This window comes from Leptonychotes weddellii, chromosome X (genome assembly GCF_054177405.1).
Source record: "Leptonychotes weddellii isolate Sample4059 chromosome X, ASM5417740v2, whole genome shotgun sequence".
NCBI classification, from domain to species: domain Eukaryota; kingdom Metazoa; phylum Chordata; class Mammalia; order Carnivora; family Phocidae; genus Leptonychotes; species Leptonychotes weddellii.
In genome coordinates, this window is record NC_138385.1 from 34463659 (window position 1) to 34481929 (window position 18271).

At 51.4% G+C, this 18271-nt stretch overlaps 1 protein-coding gene across 5 annotated transcripts in view; it reads left to right on the forward strand.

The window, feature by feature from the left end:
• Positions 1-984: 984 nt before the first annotated feature.
• The window catches only part of TSC22D3 (TSC22 domain family member 3), a 63852-nt gene continuing 46565 nt past the window's right edge, over positions 985-18271 (forward strand). Inside the window, exons 1-2 of one of the 5 annotated variants that reach the window (XM_031041380.2) lie at positions 985-1068; positions 2622-3047. In XM_031041380.2, the coding sequence (XP_030897240.1) occupies positions 1037-1068; positions 2622-3047 (458 nt within the window). In that variant the 5' untranslated portion in view covers positions 985-1036. Of the gene's footprint in view, positions 1069-1307; positions 1374-1634; positions 1651-1893; positions 2032-2218; positions 2369-2621; positions 3048-18271 lie in introns of those variants that run through there. The other 4 variants (XM_081808447.1, XM_031041381.2, XM_031041379.2 and 1 more) reach the window with 4 other exon arrangements.

Sequence of the window (18271 nt, forward strand, 5' to 3'; positions counted from 1 at the left end):
GGGAAGAAGAAGAAAAGGGGGGGCGATTAACGCATCTGAAGCATTGGCTTTTGAGAGACCAAACTGAATCCTCAGCAGTCTGTGAGAGCATAAGGACCATGCTCTCAGTTCTGCAGGTCTGGTCAGTGACCTCCAAAAGCCTCTTTATTTCTGATCCTGGGATCTTGTCGGGAGCTAGAGATACAGCTAATTTCTGGTTTTCTGGCCCCTACAGCAGAGAGAGCACTGCCCTCCCTTCTTCCCTCGGTCCCTCCATTTCCGCAAGTTGTGGGGCCCCCACACAAGACCCACAGGGCCCTGGGAACGGGAGTTATTTGGCTGCCCTTTGCTCCTAGTCACAGGGCTGCTGCTTGTGGCACCCAGAAGGAATTTCAAATGTGTGGAAAGCCCAATCTGCAGGGACTCAGGCAAGTGAAGCTCCACGAGAAAGAGGGTGGCTCTGGCCCTGACTGGTGTCCGGGTGTTCAGATCGGTCATGGGGGCCCCCTTTTCGCGTAATGGATCTGCCTCCGTTTTCCTCCCGCTCACAGAACCAATGCAGTGTGGATTCCACTAGGAGGCACCTCTGCGGTCTCCCAGAGATTGAACTCCGTGACCGAGGCACGGAATGTTCCAGGGCTGAAACACAAGATGGCAGTATACGCTACTCTATTGCGAGGGCCACGGGCTTGTGGAAAAAAAAAAAAGCGAGCCGGAGGGGGGTGGGGAGCGCTGAGTGAAACTGAAATCCATTTGAGTTTTATGTGAAAACTGAACATCATGAATATTTGGAATTTTTTTTCAGGAGCCAATAATTATTGAATCCTCCCCATTTCAGAGTATTCCAATTCCCCGAGTCCTGAGCCACCCTGAAAGCCTGCACTTGCCCACCCAGCCCTTGCCCACATCTCGCAAAGCCCGCGGGGGTATGACCCGAGGAACCATCCTGCCTTGCTCTCCACGGATTTGACCTTTCACCTTTCCTCGGCCCCAGAATCACCCTCTCCTCGGAGCCAAGAACCCCTCGGCTCGCAGTTTCACGCCACCCCCAGTGCCCATGAGCATTTCCTCACCACAGCTCTCGAAAGGGTGAGGACAGAGACGAATTAAGGTGGCAGGCGGGGATCGGAAAAAGGGGGGCAGCAAGCTTGGGAAAGTAGGGGAAGATAAGTGAAGTGAGGAGAAAGGGACGGACCTGAGGAGAGAGCGGGGGTGCTGAGGCGAAGGACGCGCGGGGGGGAATCGAACGGGGGAAATGAAGGGGGCAGAAAGAAAACGAGGGGAGAAGACGGGGAATGGGGGAGAAGAGCGGGGAACTGGGGAAATGCAGAGAAAGAGCAAAAAGAAATAAGGAAAGGGGTGGCAAGAAAGAAAAGGAAGAAGAACGGAAACGGGTAAAGAAAGAAATACGGAAAAGAAAGAAAATGAAAGAAAGGGAAAAGAGTGGAGGAGAAGCGCCCAGAGACGGAAGGGCAAACGGAGCCGCGAGCCCAGGGAGGGAGAAGGGGCAAGGCAGCGGGAAGCCGCCCGGGGAGCTGGCATTCCCGGAAGCCCGGGCAGAGATCGCCTCAGATGGGGTTCAGGGAAGAGAGGAGAGCGCGCGTGGGGGAAAGAGGGGACGATCAGTGAGAAGAAGGGGGCAGAAGCCGAGGCGAGTTTGAGCGTGCTTCCGTGAGTTTTGTTTAAGGCATTCCCCCGGGCACCGCGAGAGCGTGCCGGGCACTCTCAGACTCCCCGCGGGGGTAACCGCTCTCTCTGTCGGCAGACCCCCCCCCCCCCGCAAACAGGCTGGTGGCGGGGCGGCGGTTTAAGGCAGCGACGAAACGGGCTCGCGCGGGCGGCGTCTCTCCTGCAGGGGGACCCGTCCTCGGTGGGACGCCGAACATCTGCCCTCCCGCGGAGATCGAGAACGGGGTGGCGCGGCGTCCCCGGCCGGCCACGAGTAGATTTCTGACGGAGGATGCGCCCTGAGCGGCCAGAGAGCCCGAGCGGCGGCGCCGGGCGCGCGGACGGGGGGAGAGCCGGGCCGGGTTCCCGGGAGCGCGGGCGAGGGTGCGAGCGGCTGTGTGGGTGCGAGGGTGCGGGCGGCGGGGGCGGGGGCTTGGGGGGGCAGGACCCAGGCGGCCGCCGGGGAAGCGGCGGAGCAGCGTTCTCCGCCGGCCCCCCTGGGGTAATTTACATGCTGTCACAGCCCTGTGCTGACTTCTGGCTCACTGGCTCCCTCGCTCCCTCGCTCTCGGCTCCTGCCACCGCTCAGCCGGCACAGCCCAGGGGAGCCCGAGAGCGGGAGAGCCAGCGAGCCGGGGAGGGAGGGAGCAAAGGAGGGAGGGAGCGAGGGCGCGCCCCGGCTCTCCCTCTGCCCTGCTGCCCGCCCTTCCTGCTGCCACAGGTCCGCCGAGCCCCGCTCACACTTGGGAAACTTGGGACTGCGCTAGGGCCGCGTGTGGCACCTGGGGGGGGGGCAGCCCCAGCCTCTGGAGGAGGGGGAGGAGGAGGAGGAGGAAGAGGAGGAAGTGAGCCCGAAGGATCCGCTCAGAGCTGTTTGTCCAGCTGTTTCTATTCGCACCCAGAGCAGCACAGCCAGGAGGGGGCCGAGCCGAGGGTGGCTGGCTTTGGGCGCTAATTTCCAACTCTTCTCACAGCTTGTGTTTTCCAGACACCCTGGAGTCCCCTCAGGCTAGCCCGGCGGGCGCGCACCTGCCAGCCGACCCTGACCTCGAGGGCCAAGCGGCCCCCGAGCCTGAGAAGATGGCCCAGCCCAAGACCGACTGCCGCTCACCTGTCGGTCTCGACTGCTGCAACTGCTGCCTGGACCTGGCCCACCGGAGCGGGCTCCAGCGCGACAGCAGCGGAGAGAACAACAACCCGGGCAGCCCCACCGTGAGCAACTTTCGGCAGCTGCAGGAGAAGCTAATCTTCGAGAACCTCAACACAGACAAGCTCAACAGCATAATGCGGCAGGATTCGCTAGAGCCCGTGCTGCGGGACCCGTGCTACCTGATCAATGAGGGCATCTGCAACCGCAACATCGACCAGACCATGCTCTCCATCCTGCTCTTCTTCCACAGGTGGGTAGCTGGGCATACGGGTGGGCACGCGGTCCCGGCTGGCGCCGGCCTCTGCTGGACCCTCACCTCTGACGGAAGGGGCGACCGGGTCGTTCACGGGGTGGCGGGGGGAGGAGAGCACTGGGGAGGCGGGGCTCCCGGTGGCCGCGACCTGACTCGGACCCTTAGGCTACCTGGAGTCCGGTGGGGCAGAGGGGAAGCCCGGCACGTGGGAGCCCTATTTTGAAGGGTGCCCGCAGAGACTTGCCTAGGGAAATACTGGAGTCCAGGAGGTGGGCAGAGCCCTGGATCGGTTTGGGGGTAGCCGGCGGCACCCCCTCCTCAAATGCGCGCGTTTCAGCCGCCGTTTTGGAGATTCTGCCACAGGATGCTCCTGGGATCCGAGTTTCACCCTTCTCAGAAGACCATTTCTAAATATGCAAACTCGGATTGAAATTGCAAGGGCTTTCAAATTACCGAGTGGCCCTGACGGCCAGCGAGGGCAAGCAAAATGTCAAGACAAATTAAGCTGCTGCTGATATGGGGGAGGGTGAAGAATAAGAAAAATTAGACATGTGTGAGAATTTAAGTGGGTACCCCCACCTCCTCCATGGATCACGGCCTTCAATTTCCAGTGATGGCTAAAAGCAGCCCCAGAGAGAGCATCCTGGGACCGGTGGGTGGATGAACCCCTGTCTCCGCAGCCCTTTGTTGGAGTGCGGGTCAGACTTTCTAGAAATCCTGCCGAAGGGCAAGGAAGGGGGGGGGAGGGGAGAAACACAGTGGGAAGACCCGAGGTGGCTGCTGTCCTCCAGTCTGAGACCCTGGTAAAAGCCAACTGAGGCAGTTTTGAGGCAGAGGAAGCAGGACACCAGCCCTGGGTTTGGTGTTCTTAGAACCATCAGGACAGGACACTGTGTGTGTGTGTGTGTGTGTGTCCACACGCGCGTCTGTGTGCGTGTGTGTGTGTGTGTGTGTGTGTGTGTAAGCGCGCGTGTATGGGGTGGATCTTATTCTCTCAACAACAAAGGTTATGTAAGAGAAGGAGAACCCTGCTGTGGGAGACCAGGGTTTTGGTACAAGTTATAGTTCTACCTCCGTGTGCGAACCTGAGCAAGTTCCCTGATCTTTCTGGTCTCTTAAGTTTCCTTGTAGTTCTGAGATTCCAGGTCGCGGGCAGGTGGTGTGTTGAGCCAAGGTAGTAAGAAATTTTGAGCACCCACAGACTCTTTGAATCATTGGGTGGCTTTGTGAAGCACGCGTAGGAAATTTTCAAAGCAATCCCATTGGCAGGAACTGCCTTCACTTGGTGCTAAGACCAGGTTTGCCTCCGAAGCCCCACAAGCAGGGCTGCCAACTTCGTTAGCATTATCGGAACAAGGCATTTTCCAGGCCATCAAAGCCCTTTCTCATTTATTGTTTCTCATGAGGCAGCAATTGTCTCAAAGAAACCAGGCCGCATACGGAACAGGTTTCCAGGGAATCTTTCTGGTGAAAGATTACTACAAGTGTATTCACACCACAGACACTGGCAGCCCCTGCCCAGCTAAAGCCCTAACAGGCTCCTAACAATCCTGCTCCGCATGGTAGGAGAGTGGGGGGGGGGGAGGGGTGGCAGAAAGACCTGGAAAGAGCGCCTGTAGCATTTGTACTCTTTCTATGGGGAGAGAAACTGCCTGAAATGGCCTTGCTGAAGTTTAAGAGAGGACGCTTTCTCAGCTCTGGTTCCTAGGTTCAGGGCCTAGGAGGGTTGGACCTAGGTGAGTGAGGTAAGAGGCTGAGAGCCTGAGATCAGTGTTGGCTTGCCCCACACCTTGGGATGCTTTCTGGTTGTCTGGGTTTCTTGAATAGAAAAACCTCCTTCGTCACCTACTCCCATTGACACCTGCCTGTTGACGCTTGGTTCTTGGCAAAGCCTGGAAATATTATGGGTTGGGGGTGGGGGTGCTGAGGGCATTGGTCGAGGGAGCAGGGTGAATGGTTGAGAAGGTGTACCTGAGTCCTGTGCCTCCTGGAACCAGAGCAATTCAGTGTCCCAGACAGCTGAGCAGTAGACCAGCAAGCCCTCAGGCTTCTGTGAGGCTGAGGAGTGACAGGGTCCTGTGGTAACAACCCTAGAGTTCTAGAAGGATGAAGCATTGTCTCAGTTTCCTTGACCTTCCCTGGGACCTTAGAGATTGGAGATTCTGAATGTGGTTTAGGTTTTGCCCAGAATGACATGGTCCTTGGCAAAGTAGAAGACCATTATTGCTGGTCATAGGACTTCTCTGGTATCTGAGCTGGACAACCTTCTCCAAAGTGAAAATTTCCTCTTTCTTACTTCTTTATTCCTTGGGCATCTGTCTTCAAAACTCAGCCATCGCTTTTACTTCAGTTCCATTTAATGATTTGATATTTTAGATTCCTGCCTGGGTGTCCTTTTCCTTTAATTTATTGACTTTCAAGGCTGCTTCTTCTAGAAAAGCAACTCTCCTGCCTCTCCTCCTGCAGCCCACTCCCCTGCTGCCAGGGCTCCTGTATTCCAGGGAGGAAGGGTGGGGCACATTCTTCATTTCTGTCTGGTTTGTCTACTTTGACCTGCCCCCGGCTCCTGGCTTAGTTCTTGGAATCCTTGGATCACAAGAGTGTAAGCAATTTGAGGGTAGGACGGTGTTTTACAGTCACTTGGTTTTCCCTCGGCTTCTTGTTAGACAGCCAGTACTCAATAACTGTTTTTGTTTTTTTTTTTAACCAGATGACTGCTTAATTATTGGTGTGGTCCTCTGTAAAGATTTTACAACTTTAAACTAGTCTTGGAAAATCCTTATTAATACTTAAGTGTGATTTCTGTTGTTTGAACCACATGCATTTACTCCTAGCCTGGTAGAAGTCCCAATGGACAGTGCTGTGTATATACCTATGAATCAGTGGTAATGGGCACACAGCTTGTTCGTATATAAAGGTGCCTCTAAAATACTGGGTGAGGGGAAGATGTGTTTTATTTTTTTAAAGATTTTATTTATTTGAGATTGAGAGAGAGAGTTCACAAGCAGGGAGGAGGGGCAGAGAGAGAAGCAGACTCCCAGCTGAGCAGGTGGGAAGATGTGTTTTAAATACCATCCCTTAGGGGTGCCTGGGTGGCTCAGTCAGTTACAGGGCTGCCTTTGGCTCAGGTCATGATCTCAGGGTCCTGGGATGGAGCCCCACATCCTCAGGGGGCCCCTGCTCAGCGGGGAGCCTGCTTCTCCCTCTCCCTCTGCCCCTACCCTCCACTCATGCTCTCTTTCTCTCGCAAATGAGTAAAAATCTTTAAAATAAATAAATAAATACAGTCCCTTCAATCTTGTGTTAGGTAACTAACAACAATAGATTAATAGCTAACATTTACTGAACGTTTACAATATGTACTAAGCATTCTATCTGCATAATCTCACTTAATACTTACACCAACCCAATGAAATGGGTACTATTGTCACCCTTCTTTCTTTTATAATAAAGGAAATTGAAGCTTGGGAAAATTAAGTAACTTGCCTGATACCTCACAGCAAAGAGCAAAGCCCAAAACTCCGCCTAAGATCAATCAGACACTATAAAGAATTGTCTGTGAAGAAAGAATTGTTAAGCAGAGGTAAATATTAGCCCAGAAACTAATCAAGTGGTTAAAATGTCCTTACTAGGTAGGGTGACCAACCCTCCAGTCTGGGGAAACAAGACTTTCAATGTTCAAACCAGGACAGTCCCAGGGAAACTGGGATGGTTGGTCACCCTTTTATTCAAGGACACTGCCTTATCATTTGAATATGCTTCTAAAACTGGAAAACTTAGGAGGCAGATAGAATATACTGGGCAAACAGCTAAAATTTCCAATTTAAATGTAGCCTATGAGGGGCACCTGGCTGGCTCAGCCGGTAGAACATGCGACTCTTGATCTCAGGGTCGTGAGTTCAAGCTCCAAATTTTTTTAGAAAAAATTGTAAAAAAATAAAATAAAATATGGGGCACCCAAGCGGCTCAGTCGGTTAAGTGTCCAACTCTTTTTTTTTTTTAAGATTTTATTTATTTGAGAGAGAATGAGAGAGAGAGAAAGCACATGAGAGGGGGGAGGGTCAGAGGGGGAAGCAGACTCCCCGCTGAGCAGGGAGCCTGATGGAGGACTCGATCCCAGGACTCCAGGATCATGACCTGAGCTGAAGGCAGTTGCTTAACCAACTGAGCCACCCAGGCACCCCAAGCGTCCAACTCCTGATTTCAGCTCAGGTCATGATCTCAGGGTCCTGAGATGGAGCCCCATGTCGGGCTCCGAGCTGGGCATGGAGCCTGCTTGAGATTCTCTCTCTCCCTCTGCCCCTCCCCTTCTCCTGCTCTCTCTCCCTCTCTCTCTCTCAAATAAATAAATAAATCTTTTTAAAAAATTAAGATAAGTGTAGCCTATGAAAAAAACTTGTAAAGTTGACATTTGAGGGGCCTTAATTCTCTGATCTGTAAGGTGTAGCGAGCTGGAATGAGAGCTTTTGCCATAGTCTGTTATTGTCATTGATGTTGTAACCTCAAATATATTTCTAAGATTTTATCCAAAGCGTCTCAATCAGCTCTGTTCTGCCTGTGGCCCCCAAGTGCACCTGCCCAGTGTGGTCTGAGACACTCTGAATCGAAGTTTGCTTCTGGCTCTAAAAGCCCTCGTTGTCTAACTTTAATAAGCTTCTAGCTGGCAACAACTGGTTCCCACACTTAGATGCTCAGAAAATAATAATAGCAGGGGCGCCTGGGTGGCTCAGATGGTTAAGTGTCTGCCTTCAGCTCAGGTCATGATCTCCAGGTCCTGGGATCGAGCCCTGCATCAGGCTCCCAACTCAGCAGGGAGTCTGCTTCTCCCTCTCCCTCTGCCTCTCCCCCTGCTTGTGCTCTCTCTGTCTCTCTCTCACTTAAATGAATAAATAAAATCTTTTTTTAAAAAAGAAAATAATAATAGCAAAAATGTCAAATTGCTTTCCGTGTACTAATTCCTTTAACTTTCCCTATTGAGTTGATATATAGCAGCAAGGAGAAAGATAGGAGATTCAGAGATCAGATTTCCAAGAAAAATTCGCATACAAATGATTTGGGCTTCTCTAAGTGAGTCTTAGAACTAATTATTTTAATAAGTGTATGTTCCTGGATTTGACCTCCGAGGGCGTAGCCACTTACATGGTGTGATTTGAGGCGCAAAACGACTCTCCTACCTGCCTGCAGTAGTGTCTAAATTCATACTCTAATACCAGTTTGACATCCGTGTACCATCTAAAACTCCTCTTCCAGGGCACCAGTGGTATGCAGACCACACCGTGAGAAACCCCGAATTCGAGATTGCAACCCTTTGTCAACTAATTTGCCATTTGATTTTGAGGATGGAGTTTTTTTTTTTTCCTGTAGTGAGGTTTTGGGTTTCTGTGTGGTTAAGCCTGTCATTCTTTGCCTTTGTGATTTTTTCGCTTTTGGTATCAAGCTTCGAAAGTCCTTCCCTTGCCCAAGGTAATTTAAAATAACTATTTCCTGAGTACCTAGTGGTCTGACAAAGAATAGGCACTCTTGGATTAAGGCACATTCCCTGTTAACAACACAAATGCATCTGCAAACTTAACAGTCATGGGCTGAATGCCTCATGAGAATCTCAGCATGTAAGAAGTTGTCTTTTTCTTGAGGCACAGATGTGAATTCCATGTGCTAAGAGGCTTTCGCCGGTATATGTATGTGATATATGTATGTATGATATATATGTGTTTTATGTATGTATATGAAGTAGGTAAGTAACATATACATATATAGCTGTAAAATGTATATAACATAAAATTTGCCGTTTTAACCACTTTGAAGCAGTCAGTTCAGTGGTATTAGGTACATTCACGAACTTGCGCAACCATCACCACCATCCATCTCCAGAACTCTGTCATCGCCCCAACAGAAACTCTGTACCTATTAAACACTGACTCCCCATCCTCCCCTCCCCCCCACCCCCCGGTAATCTCTCTTCTACTTTCGGTCTCTATGAACTTGTCAGCTCTAGGGATTTTATGTAAGTGGAACCATACCCTATGTGGCCTTTTGGGTCTGGCTTCTTTAACTTAGCATAAGGTTTTCAAGGTTCACCCACGTTGTGGCATGTGACAGTACTTCATTCCTTCTTAATGACTGAATAATATTCCATTGTGTGGATCAACCACATTTTGTTTGATCACTCACCCGTCCACGGACACTTGGGTCGCCTCTACCTCTTGGCTGTGGTGGAAAATGCTGCCGTGTACACTAGCGTACAGGCATCTTTTTGAGCCCCTGTCTCTCTGGGGGGAACACCCCCCTCCCTGAGTCAGCAGCTAGGGCTGGTGATTACAATGAAAAGAACTCTAAAAAGTTTAACGAAGTGATGGAAATAGAAGTTTTATAGGGGAAACAATGGGCTTTTGGGATGCTCATGAATCAGGGGCTGGCAAAGGTTTTAGGGTGCCCCTTTCATGAATGGCCAGGGGCTACCATACCTTTTAGCCACATTTGACATCATTACTTATCTTTGACTACTTCGTGTGGATTTATTTATCAGACCTTCTTTCAGGGAGGCGACTCACTGGGAGTAGGGTTCTATGGGAGTGACACATGGGAAGGCCAAGTTTGGAGAAGAGAGGTCAAGAGGCAAGGCTGGCGTCCATGGAAGGCCCACTGCAGCATGGGGCTCTGGGCAGCATGGGAGCTGGGGAGGTGTAGCTGGAGGGTTTGTGCTCTTAAAGAAAAAGGGGGGCGGGCACCTGGGTGGTTCAGTCCGTTAAGCATCTGCCTTTGGCTCAGGTCATGATCCCAGGGTCCTGGGATAGAGCCCTGACTCAGGCTCCCTGCTCAGTAGGGAGTCTGCTTCTCTCTCTCCCTCTGCCCCTTCCCCCTTGCTTGTGTGCGCTCTCTCTCTCATAAATAAATAAATAAATAAGATCTTTAAAAAAAAAGAAAAATGGTAAGAACAGAGCATGAATTTCACCCACTGCTCCAGTTTGCCAGGAATGGACCCATGTGAGCCCACACCTCAGAAAAGAACTCTTTCCAGGGTGACCTTATTTTCCCTCCCTGCCTAAAGAGAAGGTTAACACTCCTGCTTGTATTTGCACTTCTAAAGATAAACTAACAAGCTCTCAATTCCAGGTAGAGTGTTGGCTCCTTTCCAGGACAGGTCCTGAAGGCCAGGGAGTCTGGTTAAATGGAGATAGATGCGTCTGGCCAAGCCTGCCAGGGTCTCCCGTCCTCTGAGTGATGGAGCCCAGCAGAGCACTTGCCCCCACCTTGTGGGCCGGTGGAGGGGAGCCAGGCCAGCCCTGTCTGTCTGCACCTGGTGGTGGCCATTGCACTGTTTGCTCATCGTGATGCTGCTCCTACCTGAACTTTCTCCTCTTATGTAAGGCATCCCTCAAGATAACTACAAAGGCATAATCTGCCATGGCTGGCTGGGTTTACATAATAAATTGGTTGGTGTCATGCAATCGCCTCTCAAGCCCTTAGAGAAGCCAACATGCTGAGTGGGACTGAAGCTGGGGCCCATTTAGTGGAGCACTCTGTGTGCTCTGTGCACTCAAGGGAAGGCATTCTATGACCACAGGGGTCAAAAAGACGAAATTTCCCTTTTAGATGAAGACAGCAATAATGGCCTAGGACATGTTGTGCTGTTCCAATGCCTGCAATAATGGGACAAGGGTTAGGGCTTCACTGTAAGACCACAGCTTTGGCAGAGCAGGCCTTCCATAGAACCCTGTGGGCTAACAGAAGCTGCTTGAATCCAAAAGCCTAGATCCCAGCCTCAAAGCGGGTTTCATGAGGAGTCATGGCAGCGGCTTAGGGTGGCCACTGTCTACCATGCCGACCCCGAGCTGGGCGAAGGAGTTGGATTGGGAATAAGATAGGGGTCTGGGAGAGTAGAAAGCAAGCTTTTCCAAATGCTAATCGAGGCAGGAGAGACTCTTATCAGAGCAAGGCAAATTCACTTGTACCTTCTAGCTGGAAATCCCTGCCCCAAAGTGGCTGTTGCCCTTTTGGAGACGGTGTAAATGGGGTGAGATCCCAGCCTGCATGGGAGACCAAATGGGAAGCTCCCCATGTCGCAGACGCTAGCCAGAAGAGAAACAAGAGCTGGAAGCAGGCTTGGTCAGTGATGCCCCAGGCACACTGTCAGCCTTCCTCTTCTGGGAGCCGCTTTCCTCAGATAGGCCCAGCCTGAAATCAGGGCCCTGCTTGTGGACGGAGCCCCACAGGGACCTTCCCCATCCTTCCTCGAAGGAAGAATTTACTCACGAAATAGCCTTGGGTATTCAACCCACTTCCTCTTGTCTTCTCTTCAGGGGAGATGGAGAGCAGCTGCTCACAGCTTAGGGGTCTGGCCGGGATTCCTGTCAGAGCAGTCTAGGCCGTTGGTTGGCTATGCCTGCTATCCCTGAGGAAGAAGGGAGAGAGAAGAAGGGAAGTGGTTCCAGCGGCTCCTTCCTGGCTTACCCCCCCACACCCTCCCTCACCTTGCTTAGCCTCACTCCTAGACTAGGCTGGGCCTAGGCCAGCCTGAGGGCCCTGACTCATTATCTCGCATAGTGCCTTATGTAACTGAGCCAGGTTAGTGAGGCATCAAGCTTCTGCTTGCTCAGTGGCAGGCTTCCCTGGGGCCAGGCATTCAGAAGCCTGCTTGGGGTCTACAGAGCTCATCCTATTTCCAAAGGAAAAGCCTGCTGTCCCTATCATGTCAGGCAAGCAGTGTGCTCAGAGGCAAGTACCAGGTTGCAAAGGTGATCCTCCCCCTGAGCCCCCACACTCAGCAGCACATGTAAGCAAGCAGGTGAGCTGCTGTGGACTTAGTGTGATTTGGGGCATTTGGCGGGGGTGGGGTTGGGGGGTATGGAGGGCGACTTCTTCTATCACCCGATCCTACACTGCTAAAGAGACAGCCTGGTGCATCTGGAGGGGCCCTAGGACACGTCTTAGAAGTCCCTCTTCCTTTTGTATCTGCTTGTTGGTTCAGGGACTGCTCTAGGACCCCACGCAGAAGGGTTTACTACAAGCTGGAGAAGCTTTTAAAAGAAGGCCAATTCCCAGTCCATTCTCCATGAAGCCTCAAAGTCCCCAGGCTGGCCTGAACAATGACTCTTAGCTTTCTTCCTGGCCTATTCTGAAAATTACATTACCTGGCTTGGTGCAACTGAGCCCCCAGCAAAGTCAGGCTTACTGGATTCTCTGACATATTTCTCTAATTAAAGTTCATTTGACTATCTACAACACAGAGTAGGCCAATCAATCTAATACTTCCTTGGCTCCGAGTTTGTGACTAAACCAAGAGTTCCTCTTCTTCTTTTCCCTTGTCTTTGCCTGAGCCCATCATTGTGCTGCCAGTGGGTAAATGGCTCACAGGCTGAGGGTAGTTGGGGACACTGCTCTCTGGTTAGAGAAAAAGAGGAAGAAACAGGGAAACAAAGTAAAAAGAAAAGTGGTGTGGAAATTACCAGCAGACATGGTCGTATCCAGAGCTCAGACTCAGGGATCCTGACAGACTCCAGATCATCATCTCAGGGCTCAGGCGAGCTGGGCCCCGGAAGTCCCCCAGATCCCAGCCAGAATCTAGTCAATATTGGGGAGCCTGAGGTGGAGGTGCAGAATTTCCCTTTCTTTCTTTTTTTTTTTTTTTAAAGATTTTATTTATTTATTTGACAGAGAAAGACACAGCGAGAGAGGGAACACAAGCAGGGGGAGTGGGAGAGGGAGAAGCAGACTCCCTGCCAAGCAGGAAGCCCGATGCGGGACTCGATCCAGGGACTCCAGGATCATGACCTGAGCCGAAGGCAGTCGCTTAACCAACTGAGCCACCCAGGCGCCCATTTTTTTTTTTTTAAAGATTTTAAGAATTTCCCTTTCTTGAGACCACCTGGGCTTTGAGCCCCTCGCTCTTCCCTATCCCCCCTACCCTTCCAGTTCAGAGTCCATTGCAGTAAAAAAAAGATGGACAGACAGACAGACTAAGAAAAAACCCTGCTCTGTCTGAAGGCAACATACTCTGCTAACCCAGGTGCACAGAGAAATGAATGATGGCAGCCCCTCATTGGGCCTTGGACTGAGTGATCAAGCACTTCAGTCAATCAAGCCATCAGTTATTGACCAAGGACCCACTGTTGCTCGAGCACCCACTGGGGAATTATTGAGTGCCTACCCTGCCTAGCACTGAAGAAGACAGGCAAGGCGGCAGAAGTCAGGATGGGGCGTCGGGAGCTAAGGGTGTAGCTGGAGGGGTGGAGAAGCTGTCCCCAAGGCCAGCAGGGAACAAAGCAGTTCCCCTAAGGCAATTGCAGGCCCAGTAGGGACTCCTGCTCCTTGCGGGAAAGGCCTTAAGCTTGCTGAGCCCTGGGTCCGCAGGTCTGGAGCTTGGGCGTTGCCAAAGCAAACTAGGAAGGGAGAGTCTCTCCATGGATGCGGCTTCCAGCAGGGCCGTAAGAATGGGTTGGCTTTGGCATGGTGGGAAGCAGCTGCAGGGCTCTCTGGTTGAGACAGGGAAGGGGATCCTTGCCAGTTGAGCAGGGATCATGGGTAGGAAGGGGCTGGCCTGGAGTGGGGACAGAAGCCAAGAACACTTTCTATTCTTCCTGGACTGAAACCCAGAGTCACCAAGCTTCAGGAACTAGAGGAGGGCCCACTCTGGTCCTCCTCTCATTGCTCTTATTTGACTCTAGGCGAGCTGGCCCCCAGTCCCCTCTCCTCGGGGACCTAGGCTAGCCCTGGGTAGGTGAAGGCCTTTGGGGCCTGAGAGCAGGAAGGCACCTCGCTTTTCTGCCTGGAGAAAGCTCATGGGAACCAGGTGGGTTGAGCTTGAGAGGGCAGTCCAGGGTGGGCACCAGAGGAGCCTGAGGGGGGCGGTGGGGAGCTTCATATCTCAGCACCCTTGGCCTTGATCTCCACCAGGCCCCTTCTGAGGTAGATCACAGGACCAGGGACAAGTCAGGGTGCTGCCATGAGAATATATACACAATTTTCCCAAATACTTTTGAACAAAAGTTGCTGGCAGCCCTGCAGGAGGCCATTTTAGCTTTGTTTGCACCTTGCTCAAATCCTTCTTTCCCAGATGTCCTACCAGTGAAGGCCCTGGGGTAAGGCGAAGGAAGGAGGGAAGCCTCAAGCTGATAGGAGAGGGAGTTGGGGTAGCAAAAGGAGCCAGCCTCAAGTCACCTGGGGAAGGAACTCACCTGACCATAGCAGCACTCCGCCCTTGCTTTCTGGGACCCTCTCCCCCAGCTAGTATGCTGGGCAGTCACACTCATACCCTTTCCCACCAGTGCTCTGGAGAATTCACATTTACACTCAGGAATAGATTCAGTCAACAAAACATATTTCTTGCACACCTTCCCTGGGCCAGGCTCAGTGTTAGACATAGGGAATAGAATGGGAAACTCACAAGAGACATGGTCACAGCCATCATGGAATAATCAGCAGAGTGGGAGGGATAGACAGACATTAACCAAACAGTCACACTAATGAATGTATAATTACAAACTGAGTAAGTGCCAAGAGGGAAAAGGAACAAGCTTCTGTCAGAGAGTTTAATGAAGGATCAGACAAGGCTACCTGAGGAAGTAATATCTGAGCTAAAGAAATGCATCTCTAATACTGAAATCATCAGCCCTGGTCTCATTCCAATTAGCAGGACCAGGCCTAAGGAGACATTTTGGGCAGAGGACTTGCTAAGGAGCCTCTGGAGTTGTACCATTAGGTAGCTCCTTACATCGTCGGAAATATCTCTAGGCCATGAGTGGCTGTCAGGTCCAAAAGAGGAGGACTAACAGCATTCTGACAAGAGGAAGAGATGAGTTTGAAGCCCACGGGGCGACTAGTACTTAATGTCATCCTTTGCTAAAAATAGTCCATGACAGTATGGAAATGTGTAAAGGCTGGTCCTGGGGACCGGTGATAAAGTGGGTATAGCCTGTGGGGAGGAAAATTTGGTTTTGTAAATTATTTACTGTAAAGAAAAAAGAAAGGGGAGGGTCGTCTGGGTTTTCCTTTCTCTTTGTGGGCCTCCTTCTGAGTTATGAATGCTTCTCATTGTACAGAGGCAGTGGGACACAGAGCTTCAGGCTGCACTCCTTTCTGGAGCCCAAGGTGTAAATTTTCTGGGCTGCAAATATCAGATATTCATCCAGCTGAAAAACAACCTGAATGCAGAAGGGAAAGGAGGCTACACCTCGGAGAGGGGCAAAGAAATTGATCAGGGGCCTCCAAACAGCTTTCATTTGAGAGCGGCTGGTCCCCACCATAATGGCAAGGCGGGTGACAGCTGAGAGCTCAGCATGATCCAAGGGATTCTAATTGTGAAGGGTCTAGATAAGGCCAGCAAGACTTATTTAGCCAGCAGGAGATAAACCTGGGACTTCAGGGGGCTGTGGGGCCAGGCTAAAGGAATGAAGATGATAGATCTAAGAGGAGTTTAAGGGTGGAATGGAGGGTGGTGAAGAGAGAGAAGAGAGGTTGATCTTCAAATATAAGAAAAGTCACAACTCAGAGATGGTGACTAGCTGCTTCCAAACCACACCAGGAACAGAACAAGAGGAAACAGGCCTCTACTGTAGCATGAAGAACTGAGATTAGATAATAGGAAGAACTTCCTGACAACAAGCATTCAGAGAAGCTAAATGAAAGTACCGTGGCATGTTCTAATAATGTATAAATGTGGGGAAGGTGGTGGCCGTAAAAATAAAGAACTGGATAAAGGTGTAAGAGGGCCAGTTATAAGGACCAGGGACAGGAGGGGACAGGCAGGCAAAGGAGGCAGAAGCAGGTGCTCCTGAGTCAGAACAAAGTGTGTGTGTGGTATATAGCAGTGTTTTCACAAAAACACTTTCATAATAAAAATGCCTGTGAAATTTCCACAGGAGGTCAGTCATTAAAGCTAGCACGCACTCTCCTGGGCCTGGGATGGGGTGGGGGAATGGACTCGAGAGCTGTTATTGGGGGAGCACTCCTGTGCTGGGGGTATTGGAGGAAGACTGCCCACCCCAGCTACTTGTGGAGGAAGAGGATTCCTCCTTCCATGCAACCAAGGAAGATTGGACACTAGGGATACGGCAGCAGCCAGCAAACCAGGCAGGATCCCTGTAGCAGGTGACTTACAATCCAGTGCCGGTGACAGACATTAAATAATAATTACATAAATAACTGTACCGTTACAATTGACCGTAACAAAGGAAAGACGCAGGAAGCCATGAGAACACAAGCTAAGGGGGTTCCCCCTGGGATTAGGAGATCTGCAAAAGGAAGTCACCTTGTTAAAACTCTGGGCACTGCGGGTACTCCTCAGTGAGCGATTCTTACTCCAAGTCAGTAGTGAGGAAAGGCAGAACGGCCCCAGTCACTAAGGTGCCCTAAGATGTGGATTGTGGAGTTCATCTGGCTCACTGGGGCCTTCGTGGAGAAGCAAGCCCCTAAGGACATTGTCTCATTGCCTAGATCAAGCAGCCTTCATTTAGGTAGGGTGATTCTCTAAGGGTCATAATAGCCTATCAGCCGAAAATCAGGATCAGGAAGGCTTTGAAAAGCTCACTTGTCAGATGAAGAGGATGAAGGTCAGTGAAGAGAATAAAGAACTGATGCACTGAAAGTGATACTTGAAATTGGCCCCCAGAAATCCTGGGTCTCCAAAATGCTGTGTCTTTCCTCTCCTATTCAAATGCAGGAGCCTTTGCTAGTATATACTAGTATTTTCTGTGAGGTGTGCCCAGGGCCATTGAGTCTCGGGGAGCCAGGATCCTAGAGAAGCAGGGTCCTCCTCTGTTTTTCCCTGTCCCTCTACCAGAGGAGTGGGAGGTGCTGGCCTCTGTAGGGAGCTGGGATGGGCTCCGCCCCCCACCCACCCCCGCAGAAGACCCTGGAGGGGCCACCAAGAAGCAGAGAAAGACATTGTATGTCTTCATGTGTGCTCATGAAGCACAGGGGCTTCACATCTGATAAACTACCATTGACAGACTCTGTGACCTTGACAAGTGACTTCCCCGGACCTTAGTTTCCTCATCTAAAGAATAGGGCGACTGGAAAGGTTAAGTGAGAGGATGCTCCCAGGAAGCCTTCAGTAGAGGGAAGCCAGCCTTCAGTACCTTAGGCAAGTCTTATACAGAACCAGAACAACACCTTCTCTGCCTTGCCTTGCCTTCTTCTCTCACCAGTCCCCTCACGGACCCCTCCCCTTGCTCCATCAGTCCCACACCCTCTCCTGCCCAGAGCTGGCTAACACCTGCAACCCAGTCTGGCAGGCTGTCTCCTGGTCAAGGCTTGCTTTCTAAACCTTCTTCATTCACACTCAGATATAAATGACTGAGAAGGCTTTTGGCTTTCCTCCTTCGGAGAGAGTGGGGTGTGAGTGGGCAGGGCAAGCTGCCGGGAGGTTTGAAATTTGTACCAGAAATCAAAACCTACGGAAGGATGAGGGCACTCTACGGGCATTGCTAACAAATGAACAAGGATTTCAGAGGGCAGTGAAGCTGGGGGCTGCCTCTTCAACACCCCGAGTCTCTGCCTCCCCAGGGTCGGGGGCCAGCACCTTCTGCTTCCACACACATCTTAGACAGAGACCCGGAGGCTTAGAAGGAGCAGGGCTTTCGCAGCCCTTTGGTCCGATCCCCTCCCATTACAGATGAGGAAACTAAGGCCCAGAAGAGGCTGCCTACCTGCCCCAAAACAAACAGCCAATTAGTGACCAGCTGAAAAGAGAAACCATGTCTCCTGATTCTCTGACCCAATGGTCTTCCGACTTTTCGTCTCTAGACAGCTGTGCACATCCCATCCCATCCCAGTAGGTACACAATAACTCCATGCCAGGAGACCAGCTTTGGGTCCACCTGATGCCAAAAACGGTGTTTTTTTATTTGATTTTATTTAACAGAATTGACCAGTGGTTTGGGTGTTATGGAACCCCAGCCCTGGAATCCTGCTTCTGCTCAGGCTGGGGCTGCATGCCACAGCCACAGTCATGCAAGAGGGACAGAAAGGCCTGCTGTTCGGGTTGGAAAAGAAATCAGTTGCTGAAACATTGGTCTTTTTGAAAGTTCCAACCACAGGGGCTGGCTGGCAGAGCCGCCGTCTGGGCTCCCCCGGAGGATCCGGCCCTCCCCTTCAGTCTGGGAGTTAGTTTAGGAAGCTGGCCCGGCCTCTGCAGAAGATCCGGAGGGCAGCGCTCGCCCCAGGAGCTCCAGCCTTCCCTCAGAGCCTAGGAGCCCCCAAGGCACTCAGGGCTGGGAACTTCC